Below are 14,439 nucleotides of genomic sequence, written 5' to 3' on the forward strand. Positions count from 1 at the left end.
GGCCTTCCCTCCGGAAGATTCACGATCGAGCAGTAACGAGAGCAGCGAACGGGCGTTTCAGAAATTTCTCCAGATGTTCCTCTGTACTTTCACGTCCCTCTCCATCAAATCAGAATTGTCCACGGCCCCTATTTAACGGATACGATATCATTTCACCGAAGGACTGCACGCACTGCCCTCGCTCCACCCGCCGAACCGGCTGAACACGAGGGGGCAGAGTTTTAACTTGCTTGGAAGTAGGTACAGAGCAGATGTCAGAGCTAAGTGGTGTGTGTGTGGAATGCACTGCCAGCGACAGTGGTAGAGGCGGATACAATAGGGTCTTTTCAGAGACTCTTAGATATTACATAGATGTTAGATAGTACATGGAGCCTAGAAAAATAGAGGGCGATGCGGGAGGGTAATTCCAGGCAGTTTCTGGAGTAGGTTACATGGTCGGCACAACACTGCGGGCCGAAGGGCCTGTAACGTGCTGTAGGTTTCTGTGATTCTGTGAAATTCAAGGGAAATCTCTTCTCCCACGGTGTAGTGACCAGCTGCAACCTGTCATCACAGGGAGAGTGAGAGGGGAGCGGACTCGAACTCCCAATGGGATCGCACCCCTTCTCATTCACTACCATCATCCGCACCCCCGTGGACTCCATCCCTTTCCACCCACTCCCACTATTTGCACTCTCAATGAGATCTCTTTCCGTTCATTTCCAACGGGACTGCGACGCTGGCAACTGGAGGCGTTGCTGAAATCCCCGTTTGCAAGAACCCAGGACACCATCAGCGACATGAAACAGCTTACCAGCAAAGTCACCCTGACCACACTCACGGTGAGAGAGAGAGGGGAGCGGGGAAAGGTTGGAGAAGGAGATGTTGGGAGGAATTCGGCCGGTAGAGTAGAGAGAGGGATAGACCGAGAGGCAGAGAGGGGGGATAGCGAGAGATCGAGAGATACAGTAGATGAGTGGTGAGATGGAAGGTGACAGAGAAGGGAGAGAGAGGGTGAGAAGGGTGGGAGAGAATGCTGAGATAGCGGTAGAGGAAGTGGGATGAGGAGATAGAGGGAGAATGGGGTTAAAAGGGAGGAAGAGATAGAGGTGAGAGTGGAGTGTCCTATCCACTGTGTGGGGGTTATTAGTCTGTCATCTGACATCACGGGATCTGTCGATGTCGCCGGTTTCTCCATCTATCGATTCGCGTTTGACCTGCAAATTCTGTGCGTGTGAACATGTTTTTTTTTCTGCGTAATTACGAGTCAAGCAGACCTGTTCAGCTGCACTGGACACGATGAACGTTCTTAGTAAAACAGTGGTGACGGGGATGGGATCTGTGACACTCGCTCTTTTGGAATCGATGTTCACATTTGAACAATGACCATCATTGGACAAGTTCAGGAATATTATGATTCACAGACCACGGGAAGGTTTACATTGAAATGTTTGGCTAGTTATTCGCGGCAAACAACACCACCGAGCCCAATCAAAAGGTTACTACCTTGCTTGGTTTTTGTGGTCCCGAAACACACAATATCGTCCGAAGTTTGATGAATCCCGGTTTGCTCTCTTCGAAATCTTATGTGGGACTTCTGAGATTTGATCTCATTACAATCCTAAACCATTGGATATTGTGCAGCGCGTTAGATTCAGCTCTCGTTTTCAGTTAGAAAACGAACCAATAGCAACGTTTGTTGCTGAATTAAGAAAACTGGCTGAACGTTGTGTTTACGTTGCTGTTCGAGAAGTTACGATACGAGGTCGCTCAGTCGTCGGCGTGATGTTCGCAATCAGCGTCGCTTATCGGCAGAATCAGAGCTCTCACTTCAGTCAGCTTTTGATATCGCAAATGGCATGCAAGCGGCAGATGAAAATGCAGTTTTGTCGCAAGAGTGCCAAGTACAAAGAGCGCTGACATCTCCATCACCTACAACTGCCGCAGATTGTACTGACCCTAACAAAGTGTCCCTAGCTAAGAATCAGAAGAATTGTACTCCGGGTTTTCCGATGTTACCGTTGCGCTGAATTTCACCGGAAGCCTCCTGACTGTTGACACCGAGACTCATTCCGCTTTACTTACCAAAAGAAAGGACACTTGACCAGAGTTTGCCGATCTCGGCCTCCATCCAAACCAAAATGTCCCACAGCATCTGATCTCTTCTTATTGATCATGACGTGTCTGACCAAGCTACGTTCTGGTCAATGGGAACCAACGTCCACTTTCCTCGGGTGTTGATAGTAGGACACTCGTCAAATCTGATGCAAAAAAGAGGTGTTGAAATTCGCTGTTGATGTAGGTCACCATTCCATAAATACACAACCCAAATATTATTTGCCGAGCATTCTCAAGAAAGTAAAATGGATTTCCAGACACTTACGTATATTGGTATAATAAAGGAGATCATGAAGTCTAGCAAAGCAAGCTGAAATGGCAAATTATCTTTTCCACATAAAAGGTATGAAGGCTCTAGCCCGGAATTACGTTTGCTGGCGAAAATTGATGAAGGCATCGAGCACATTATTCGTGCGTGCGACCCCTGCCGGCAGTCTCGACAGATACACGCTCCCTTCCCATGGCAATGACCAACCAGCCCCTGGAGACGTTGACACATTGACTACGCGGGTTCATTGGACGGTCACAAATCATTGGTAGTCGCCGATGCGCATTTTAAATAGATTGAGGTCAAAGCGGTTAAGACTTTGACCAGCCAGACAACGATAAACACTTTACGCACACTATTTTGTACCCATGGTAACCCCGATACTGTGATAATTGTCCCGCGTTTACAAGTAAGGGTTTCCAACTATTTTTACAAGGCAGTGTTCGACCGCAACATACGTCCCTTTATCACCCATCTTTAAACGGTATGGCTAAATGTGAGCTGTTCAGATTGTCAAACTGTGGATACAAAAGTGGAATGGGGACATACTCCCCAGGATCTACCGGCCTTTTTCTTCCGGTGCTCAAGATAATCTCATAACCCACCACACAGGTATTTATGGACCGCAGGTTGCTTTCCCGATTAGATTTACTGCGACAGAGCCGGAAGACCGAGTAAGAGAGACAAAAGTCAATGAAAGTGCGGTCCGAATGAAACACGGTACATCGGAACTTTGAGGTGGGAGATCCGGTTTATGTTCGCCGGAACCCTGGATGAAAAAGAGAAGTTGTGATCAAAAAGGACCGACAAGTAATTTCAGCACTCGAGGATGATACTGTATGCCGCTGACATGTGGACCAGATCAGGAGACGACCAAGTGAATCCCTCGTTCCACAACGAGCGAGTGAACAAGTCAGGTTAGCCCCGCAAGCTATCGAAGCGAATCCCCAGTTGAAAGCACTGGATCCGGTCCATCACTCGAGCCTGGGGTTTCTGGATTGCGCCGATCAGAACGGTCCGGTAAACTGGTGGAATATTGTCAAGATGGCTTCGCCTAAAAGCATAGAGGGTGGAGAGATGTCCAATCCACAGGACAACTGTTTATTGGTGTGTCATGTGACACCACGGGACTGGTCGATTGATCAGTTAACTTTGGACCCACTAATTCTGTCCGTGTGATAGTGTTCATTGTGTCCGGGTGACTACGAGTACAGCAGGCCTATCCGGCTGCAGAGGACACGATAAACGTCCTTTCATTGTAACAGTGGCATAGGTACAGCTCAGATATTATTGGTAATTTTGCTGATAACACAACTGTTGTAGGCAGAATCTCAGAGGGTGACGAGGAGCGGGACAGGAGTGAGACAGATCGGCGGGTTGAGTGACGTCACAACAACAGCGTCATCACTCAACGTCATCGGAACCAGTGAACTGATCGTGGATTCAGGAAGTAGACGTGGGGAGAGGCGGAGAGGCTTCCGGTGTGAGATGGCGCTGGTGAAGGTCAGGGACCACTTAGCGGCGGCAAACAAAACAAAGAAAACAACTAAATACCTTATTAATATTTTTTTTCTGGATAACGATGGCTGCCAACAAAAGCCTCTAACTTTCCATTCGGAGTTGAGCTTTTGGACCGCCTGTATGAACTGGAATTTTCCCGGTGTGATCTGAAAGCTCGAAAGCGCTGGACAGTGCTGCCTTGAAAGCCGGATCCAGCCGTCGGGATCCGGGTCGGAGACCCGAGGACGAGCCAATTACCGGCGCGGACATAGAGGCGATTCGATGTGGCGGAACAGAGGCGAGCGGAGGCGAGGCAGAGACCGGCCCCGTGCCCGACAGCGAGGACCGATCCGAGATTTGATCGATTTTAAAGTGGGGCCGAATTGGAAAGATCGGAACGAGCAGAATCGAGGCGGTGAGGCCAGGCCCGAGAGAGTATGGAAACAGCAGGGCCCGGCTCCGAAAGCGAGGAACGACGCGATGTTTGCATGTTTTCAACGACGGGCCAGATTGAACGATGGACGGGACGCGTCGGCTCGGTGCTCCGCGACGTTTTCTCGGCGCTACGTTCAACAGAGGCAGGGACATGTTCTTGAATCGGTTGCTGCAATACCTGGCTTCCTATCCGTGGGGGGACTCAATTTTCTCAACTTCAGTTCTGAATGTTATTTGGTGAAGTTTATCGTTTGAAACTTTGGTCTTTTTGGTTTATTTTCTCTCCGCACATCTGGCATTTGACGATTTTCTTTCTTAACCGGTTCTATTTGTTTTCTTTGTTTTGTGGTTATTTGTAAGGAGACGAATCTAATTGTTGAAAGAGTATAATAAATGCACTTTGAATTTTGAACTGTAAACAGGTACGTCTTCCTCGACGGGTCAGCAGAGGAAAGGCCGAGGAGCTTCCATTTCCCGTGGGTCCACAGCTCTGTAGGTGATGAGTTGGAGATGAAGAATTGATGCAATTACGGAAAAGTCTGAGAAGATTTGTGATGTACCCCGGACAGTGTGCGGGCTGTTGCATCCCGTCAGGTGTGGAGGCGCTAATGCAGAAGATCGGAAAAAACCACAACGTGTTGTAAAGTCAGTCAGCTCCAGCAAAGGCATCAGGCTTCCCACCATATTCAGAAAGCAATGTCTGAAGAGACGGCATCCATCATTGAGGACCCTGAAGATCCGGAACACTTTGCATTGCTGACATCAGTAAGCAGGTACCTGGTCACAAGACTCACCCTGAACGTTTCACTAACACATGATCGCATAATGCATACAGCAATATGGCATTGTAGACACTCGGTTGTGCCCACGTTTTAGTCCATTCCAAGATCAATCTGACCCTTTCCGACTACATCGCCCTCATCTTTCCCATTCATCCACCCGCCTATCTGAGAGTCTGTGGAACGTCCATAACGGATATGACGCCACGCCGCTGATTACAGAGCGTCACACGTACACACCCCTCAGTGTGTCAAAGAAATCCCTCCGCCATCACCACAATACCTTCCGCCCAACTCCATAAAGTTATGTCTCCATGTATTCGCCATTTCCGCCTGGGAAACATACAGTATCTCTTGCTGTACAATCGACCGCTGCCTCTTACCATTGTGTACACCTTCCCAACATCACAGCTCATTTTCTGTCCTCCTAAAGCAAAACCTTAGCTCGGTCAACCGCTCTTCATAATCCTCGCGTCATCGCAGTGAATCTCCTCTGCTCGATCTCTAACGATTCGACATCCTTCCTGTAATGTGACCACCGGAACGGAACAGAAAACAGAAAGTACGGATTCAGCAGGGTTTTCTAGGGCTACAAAATTACCTCACGGCTCTTACCCTCATTCCTCCCTATAATGAAGACCACCGCAGCCTCTGCCTTCTGCGGCCAAACCAATTCTGAATTCACACGGGTAATTTTCCCTGGAATTCGTGCCTCCTACCGTCCCGAATGAGCTTATCGTTGGGCGAACATATCATACTATAATCCATATTCACGACCTCCAGTCCTTGGTTTTAATCAATATGTCTCGCCCATTCCTCACGGTATTCAATCATTTTCGTGAGATATGTTCTGCTCTTCTGAAAGTCCTGCCGACTATCCCTAATCAGACTGTACGTCGGCAAATCAATAGGATACAATGGAACTGTATTGTCATGGCTGAAGACAACAAAATGGCGGCGCTGCTCCAGACCGCGCTAAACAGATATTTGCAGTGCGTGCGGTCCGGATTCATTAAAACAAGACAAAAACTGTATTTACATACACAAATGATTTCAGTGACACTCAAAGGCCATTGGCAAGGCAGGGTGTTGCATTATTCAGCACAACAACGGCCCTCGGGATGAAGTTATTTCCGTCTAATGCCATGGCGAAGATGTTTCCCTCTCTCCTACCAGACGGCAGGAAATTAAACAGAGGGTGTCAGGGATCGGATGGGTCTTTACTGTTGCCGTGAGCATCCGGAGTTAGATTGTCTCCCAGTCCGGTAGTCGAGCCCCAGTGATGTTCGGAGCCGCCCTAATCAACCCTTTGAGTGGTTTGCAATCTGTCTCGCTGCATCTGGAGCACAGCACTGCCATTCCGTGTTTCAGTCTGCTCTCTATCGCACAGAAAATGTTGACCAGCTATTTCTGAGACAGATTAGCTCTCCCTCATCACCTCATATAGTATAGTCACTGTTGTGCTTTCATTGCTAACGAGGTTTTGCTGATGGGCCGAGAGAGCTCCTCAGTGATATTCATCCCCAAAAACCTGAACCTCTGAACGCTCCTCATTACTTCACCATTCAGGGATAGGGGGCTTTCGACACTTCTTGCATTTTTGAAGTCGATTACCATTTCTATTGTCTTCTTTGTGCTGGTCGAAGTTTGAGGTTCACCCTCTCTATATGCAGATTCATCAGTGTTTGTGATGAGGCCAGTCACTGTTGTGACCTCTGCGACTATGCTGACTGAGTTTGTAGCAGGAGCGGAAGGGCAGTCATGGGCGAAGAGAGAGAGTAGAGACGTGGCTCTGTACACACCACTGCGGGGCGCCTGTGCTGGAGTTTTGGGGATTTGATGCGCACTTGCTTAGTTTCACCGTTTGGGTACGATGAGTGAGGAAGTGTAAGTTCCAATTACAGGTTGATGTGCCGAGACTTGTGGAGCTACTAAACGTCATCTCCAGAAATTCTCCCCAAATTTGCCCGTCTCTGAAGTAAGAGTAATTGGTCCATCATTCCCAGGGTTAATCCTGGTACCTTTCTTGAACAAAATATTGATATTTGTCATAACCTCTCACCGTCCAATGCTTCGCACCTATTCCTGTGGGCAGCGAGGACGCACATGTCATCACCAAAGCCGAGGAAATCTCTTCCCACGCATCCATCAGTAACATGTGCGATATTCCTTTCGGTCTCGGGGTCTTATCTATCCTCATGCTCTTCAAAATCTCCAATGCATCTTCCTTCGAAACCTTGACATATTCCAGCATATCAGGCAGTTCACGCTGCCCCCACATTCATCAAGTTCCCTCTGGGATTCCTACTCTGTGGTCTACGGAGTCCTGGCTGAATAGTGCTGGTCCGCGGCATCAAATCTGTCCGGAAGCTCTGCACTGGTGAATACTGAAGCAAAGCGTTCATTACCGACCCGCACTGCCGCCCCCGACACCAGGCACATGTTTCGTTCCTCTTGTATCCTTCATCGCTTCTAGCCTCTCATCCTCCTGTTCCCCTCCTCGCCAATGCACACTCCTAACACTAATGTCCACTGTTTGGCTCCTTCTTGGCGACCTTGTAACTCTCCAGAACCCTCTCTGATGACCTCGGCTTCTTAACCCTTAAGCATGCTTCTTTCTTCCTCGGGAATGGATGTTCCACATCTCGTCACAGCCATGACCCCTTCGAGTTAGCGTACTTTCCCTACCTCAGTGGGACAAACCTGCCCAGAACGCCAAGCAAGGGCACCCGAAACAACCTTCACATTTCTGTTGGGCATTTCCCTGAACACATCCGTTCCCAGTTCACATCCCCAGGGTCCTGCCTCAGAGCGTCATGATGGGGACTCCCCCAAATTAAACACTTCCCAATATATTCTGCTCATATCCTTGTCCATGGCTCTGTAAAAGTTCAGGGAGTTGTCGTCAGTATCACCAAAATACTCGCTAATCCTCGCATATCTTGGTTGAGTTTATTCTCTTCAAGCATCGCCTTTCTAAATTATTTCTAAACTTTTCTAAATTAAACAATACTACGTCACTGTTTGCATTCTTTTTGCGCTCCCTCTCTTGTTTATTTATTTATTGTTTATTTCGGTGCTTTTGGACGTATTGCACTGCACACACATTTCACGGCATTTACTGGAGACAGTAAACGTGATGCTGGTTCCGATTCTGATGATGGAAATGAGGAGCCGGTGATGATCCATAATATGCGCCGTCATTTACTGAGACCTTATTCGGAGCCGGAAAACCCGATGCACATTCGGTATCGGTGATATTTGTCACAGAGGTTATTATAGAGATTTTTAACCTTCAATGTCAAAAAGCGGGAATTACTTCAATACATTCCGTGCTGCCCTTGTCAATCTTGCCCGCACACTGGGCTGCTGAGTTCACTGTGACTAAAGAAGTATGGGCAAAGTTGGAATAAGGTGATGGAATCCGTGTGGTCTACAATGACACTGGGCAAATAACGCAGACTGTGCAGGCCCGCTGTAATGTTCATATAATGTGGGATTGGTTTCAGGATAAATCGTGAGCTCACTCAGAGCTAACATTGACTTTGAGAGATATGGAGCGAGATATCACACAATTAATATAAAATAAAATGAATGTGAAGGCAACAATAGAAGCAGATACGAGAAAATCTGCATATGCTGGAAATTCAAGCAACATACATAAAATGCCGGTGGAACGCAGCATGTTGTGTGTGTTAATATAAGTAGGTGATAGGTCATGACTGGCATTTCAATCCGGAGTGCGGGGAACAGCTTTAAAAACTTTCTGATTGTCTACTTTACTAGACAGTGTTATGGACTGAGCTTTAAGTATTCCCCGCGGTGCCGAGAGAACACAGAAGTAGAAATAGCACCTTGTTTGTTAACTGACTGTAACTAACCCGAGTTATTGTGCAACCTCTGTGTTTTTTTCACCGGGGTATAGATTAATGTATAAAAGGGCAGCGAGGTCAGAACACAGGCGAGTGGCTCTCAATGCTAGCAGTGCGGTACATTTTGTACAACACCCGAAAATGGCTCTACCGACAATCCGGCATGTGAGGATTGTATTTTACCCTATTCTCGCAGCTTTCGGTGTTCCGGGTAAGTCGACACATCCTCTGTCTGAAATGTCAGGGACGGACTTCTGTTAACAGTCATTTCACTGGGTGTTGTTTCCCGGCGAAACCGACCCAGCGCGGAGACACGGCAGACTACCGCTGCTGAACGGTTCGTCTCCGCTCCACACGCTGATGCAGGGTCAAGTTCACTGTCACCCCGACCCCCCATCCCGCCCCCAAAGTTCATCATAGACGATGCTGCTGAAATTCAGGGAGATCAATCCTCTCCGCTGTTCACCACTGTCAGCGTAAATTTGATACCGCGGATTGTTGCAGATTGAAATATATTTTGTGATCTAACTTTTGGTGAAAGAGCAGTAGAACAGGACGATTTGTGGGAAATTTGCGGATTGTACCAACTGCCGCCGTAGTTGAATTTTTCTCTCTTTCTCTCACTCATCTCTCTCTCTCTCTCTCTCTCTCTCTCTCTCTCTCTCTCTCTCACACACACACACACACACACACACTCCCTCTCCTTCCCTCCCCCCTTTTTGGATTTCCCATCAAACCTTTGATTATATGTCTTACCCGAACCAGTTGGGAATTATAGTAAATATAGCTAGCACAAGAACGGAGTGTCCAGCTGGAGATTTGAATTAATTTCTCCCTGTCGCACCTTTAAGATGATAATGAATATGATCAAAAATGGCGGATATATCCAAGTGAGAATTTATTTATTGATGGACGTTTCTGAAACTTTTCAATTTTAAGCTGGATTGCGTACAAGCGACACTAAACGAGTCAGTGAAGTCCGATTCTGTTCACCGGGCCCTGCGCTCATTCATTGACTAAACGGAGGGAATGAGTGCATCGGTTTCACCCTGGGGCTGATGACCGACAGCGGGCACGGCCCCACTTACTCCGGGCCAGTACCGGCTCAATAATAGAGTTCCGTTGGGTGGATTCTGTCGAATGCACATCAGCCGTTCCTCCTACAGCCACTGTGTTCAGCTGTGTCACGGCTCTCATTCACTACGGCTGGTGTCTGAATGGGGCTTCGAGGGTAAGAGCCATTGAAATGACGATCCCACGGGTAGGGAAAGTAGGGCGCAAGGGAGGTATGGGAGAAGATGGTGATCTCCCCTATTTTTCTGGGTTGTGATGGCGAATGAGCAGCAGTGCTGCCTCCTCTCGGTTACATCGCCAAGGTGACATCGAGAGCACGTCACCAGCAACTTAACCAGGAGCAGTGCTGCCCCCTCTCGGTTACATCGCCAAAGTGACAACGACAGCACGTCACCAGCAACTTAACCAGGAGCAGTGCTGCCCCCTCTCGGTTACGTCGCCAAGGTGACATCGAGAGCACGTCACCAGCAACTTAACCAGGAGCAGTGCTGCCCCCTCTCGGTTACATCGCCAAGGTGACATCGAGAGCACGTCACCAGCAACTTAACCAGGAGCAGTGCTGCCCCCTCTCGGTTACATCGCCAAGGTGACATCGAGAGCACGTCATCAGCAACTTAACCAGGAGCAGTGCTGCCCCCTCTCGGTTACATCGCCAAGGTGACATCGAGAGCACGTCACCAGCAACTTAACCAGGAGCAGTGCTGCCCCCTCTCGGTTACATCGCCAAGGTGACATCGAGAGCACGTCACCAGCAACTTAACCTGGAGCAAATGCGCAGTTCGGCTGCAGACCGTTTTAGTTCACTGAATGAGGAGTTTTGATTCTCTCTTGGAACATATTTCCCCGGTAATTTTGCCCATCACTGTCGGAAAAGTATTTTCACATTGATTCCAAGAACGCTTCTCCTCGCCCTGTTTGTAACTCACAATTTGTGACTCTTTCCCTAGCGAACCTATTGACAATGGTGGTCCTCTTCCGAGGGAATTGCGGCCTTTCCAAATGTATATCGCTCTACATGGCTTTCATGGCAATGGCAGATCTCCTGGTGATGATCGTCTGTGTAATTGCGTATCATATCGTCATGTACCAGTTTCCATTCTCCTTCCTGTCCTACACATCCGCCTGTAAGGTCGTCCTGTACTTCAATTCGACCTGCCTGCAAACCTCGGTCTGGTACACTGTCCTGTTCACAGCCGATCGGTTTGTAGCGATCTGTTGTCAGAAGCTTAAAACGAAATATTGCACGGCGAGGACAGCTGTTGTCGGCATTATAACCGTTCCGCTCCTGATGCATTTACAGAACGTCCCGTATCTATTTGAGTATAAACCTGTGCGTGTAGTTAACGGTATTCAATGGGGCTGCCAGCCGAGCTCGTGGTTCATTACGTCTCTTGTGGGCGTCGCATTCTCCTTTCTGCAGAGTATTTTAACGGTTATATTACCTTTTGTTCTGATAACCCTGTTTAACTGTCTGACGGTAAGGCGCATTTTATTAGCCAGTAAAGTACGCCGCGGACTGCGCGGTCAAGGCAGTCAAACACAGAAGGATCCGGAGATGGAAGGCCGCCGGAAATCCATCATTTTACTCTTTAGTGTGTCCGGCAGTTTCATTCTGTTGTGGCTGACGGTCACTGTGATCTTTCAGATCACCCGACTCACAGCAACCGCGCATTACGACGGCGATTACTCCAACTCTGCCTATGTCGCCACTGAAGCCGGTTACATGCTCATGTATCTGAGTTCCTGCACGAACGCCTGCATTTATACAGCGACACAGGCTAAGTTTAGAGAAGAAATGCGGCTGGTGTTAAAATACCCTCGGACTTTATTTTTTAAATTGGTTAAAGAAACACGGGTAAAGCAAAGCACATGTTCCTAAAGGTCGAATGTTCATTAACTACTAATTCTCCGCATCGGGAATCTGTCATTCTGTCGCGATGTACATCTGGGTTTTATGTGTTTGAGTATAATACGTCTCGCTATTAAATTGACATGAAATAATATAACACTCCATTTCCGTGTAGAAGCGTCCTTGATAGCCGTGACGTCATCAACAATCCTGGTATCCGATCACTCAGTTGATTTCAGTCACTCGTTGCTTTTGACAGCTGCGTTGACAGTCGGGACTCATTTGGCCGCTGGGTAACTCGGGTAAAGGTGGAGTCATCGCAATGACTTTTACACTGGCAGTGGAGATTCGCTGCGGTCAGCGCTGTGACAGAGCTACCTTCTTGTAGATTGCAGTGCGGAATCAATATTGCATAGATTCTGCCCCAGCTCGACTATGGCGACCTCTGCCAATCCCCAGAGCCATAATCCAGCCCGTATCCCTCTCTGCCTTTGTTAACCAAGGGTTATCCAGACACGTTTCCATTGTTTTATTATCACCTGCATCCAGCACGCTTGCTGTAGTAATAATCACGCCGCACTGGGCGAAAATAAAAAAAGAGAATGTCTTCAGATCTGTGTATGGATGTGCCACTGCTGACATAGGAGAAGACAAAGTTATTGGCTATCTGTACAATATACACCTCCTCATAATTGTATAAACTTTTACAAGGACCATTCATTTTATTTTCTATTTCAGGCAATCGAACTTCTCCTTTTGGTTTATCCCCTTCCCCACAGCCCAGGAAACAATCTGGTGAATATTGATCTTCCATCAGTTCTTACAACATCCTTCCCATGGCGTGACAATCAGAATTGCACCGATTGCTCTCAGTCTGTTATAACCAGTGCTCCGTATAGCTGTAAGACCGAGTCGGAATTCTTCCAATCAAATCCTCGGTGAACAATGCAAAATCCACTTTCGTTGTACTGTCCGACTGCATTCAGAAAGGTGTGGCCTAGCGTTGCAAGGTTACAACTAAAAACGACCCCCCAAAGGTCTATATGTCCTCCCAGAATTTTATTTCACAATGTGGATAAGTCACATTTTGTTTCACATCCTCTTTTACAAACAACAAAGGACCCAGCAGCAAATCTACAGCTCGCCGCTTATTGCCGGCGTCCGGGAGGAGAGACACGCTCGCACACTACCATTCGCATCCATTTACCAAGCTAATTCTGTGACTAGTTTGCCAATTCATCTCCGCGTCCCTGTATGTGCCATGGATGCCTTGTTAGAAACATTACTGAAGGCCATCCAAACTCTATCTACCTTCCTGCTTCGTTAAATCGTCGAGATTGTTCCTTTAAAAGCACAATCATATTTATGACACATGACGCCGCCGGCACAAGACCACACGGCTACGGCGCAGGGATCCGCATAGGCTCTGCGTATGGGTCGCGGCGACGCCGTACCTACGGCGTCGAATTGACGCAGAAGTATAAATAAACCTTGACTCCTTATTCGCTTCGTTGAACTGCCTTCCGAGCTGTATATACATAAATTTTGTTGACCGGAATTTTCTGCCATGCCATTCCCATCCCAATATAAAGAGAGCTGATCTCAATATTCAGGAAATGAAATGATAAGGGGAGCGATGTGGAAACGGTGAAGAAGTGAGAAAAAAGATATTTAAGGAGGCACAGACGGTAAACGACGTTTGGGGGATAAAATGAAGACGGGTGTTTGCATAACTAATGACACAACTAAATCGAGAACGCTGGGTTTATAATTCTATGCACTTGTATCCAAATCACTCCAATATCCCGTCCAAATTAGTCCCATGATCTCAGAGTTCTGCGCTCTTTCAGTCATGTCCACCCTGGACGTCCATCCTTCAGCTGCCTGAGGTGAAGTTTCTGCCGTAACATCCCTCAGGTCCGTAGCCTATCTATTCCTTCCACTTTCAAGCATTCACTCATTCACAACTCTTTTTATTTTCTCTGCCACTCCACGTCTTTCAGCATTGTGAAGCGAACATTTTTTAACGTGATTTTCTGAACTATTCGGCCCTCGCCACCATTATGTCCTGGTCCTGGATGAGACACATCCACTGTGATCCAGGGACACAGAGCTGAGCAAAACAGCGGGCTGAGCGCTGGCGAAATTCTTGGCCGTCTCTGGAGTAGGTCTCTCTGCTGTGGGCCGAAGGGCCGGTAATGTCCTGTCAATATCTATGTTCTGTTTCAATCTTTTTATTAACTTTCAAAATTAAACATAACAATAATAGTAACGATACACAGAGATCGGGATTACAATAACAACAGTTAGCATGTACAAGCACAAATTCCAAGTAGCAAATATAGTTTAGCCTTCCAACCTCATAGTAATTCACCATGAAAAAGATATTTTATAAACAGTGAAAAAGAAAGACCCCTAAACTAAAAAGAAACTAAACTAAACAAAATCACATATAAAGCTTGGGCTGTCATATTACATCGGCTAAACATATTTGTCGTTAACTCTGCTCCTCTATACACGAACAAAAAAGAATTACTACAAAGGATTCAAAAAGGGTCAACTTAC

General features: G+C 47.4%; 1 protein-coding gene across 1 annotated transcript; it reads left to right on the forward strand.

The window, feature by feature from the left end:
* The first annotated feature begins 9,092 nt into the window (after nt 1-9,092).
* Nucleotides 9,093-11,904, forward strand: LOC134342066 (probable G-protein coupled receptor 139). Its single transcript, XM_063039995.1, has 3 exons — nt 9,093-9,162; nt 10,021-10,182; nt 10,973-11,904. The coding sequence occupies exons 1-3, from the start codon at nt 9,093-9,095 to the stop codon at nt 11,902-11,904; spliced, it is 1,164 nt and encodes a 387-aa protein (XP_062896065.1).
* The last annotated feature ends 2,535 nt before the right edge of the window (nt 11,905-14,439 follow it).

Source organism: Mobula hypostoma, unplaced genomic scaffold (genome assembly GCF_963921235.1).
Source record: "Mobula hypostoma unplaced genomic scaffold, sMobHyp1.1 scaffold_51, whole genome shotgun sequence".
In the NCBI taxonomy this organism is placed as follows: Eukaryota; Metazoa; Chordata; class Chondrichthyes; order Myliobatiformes; family Myliobatidae; genus Mobula; species Mobula hypostoma.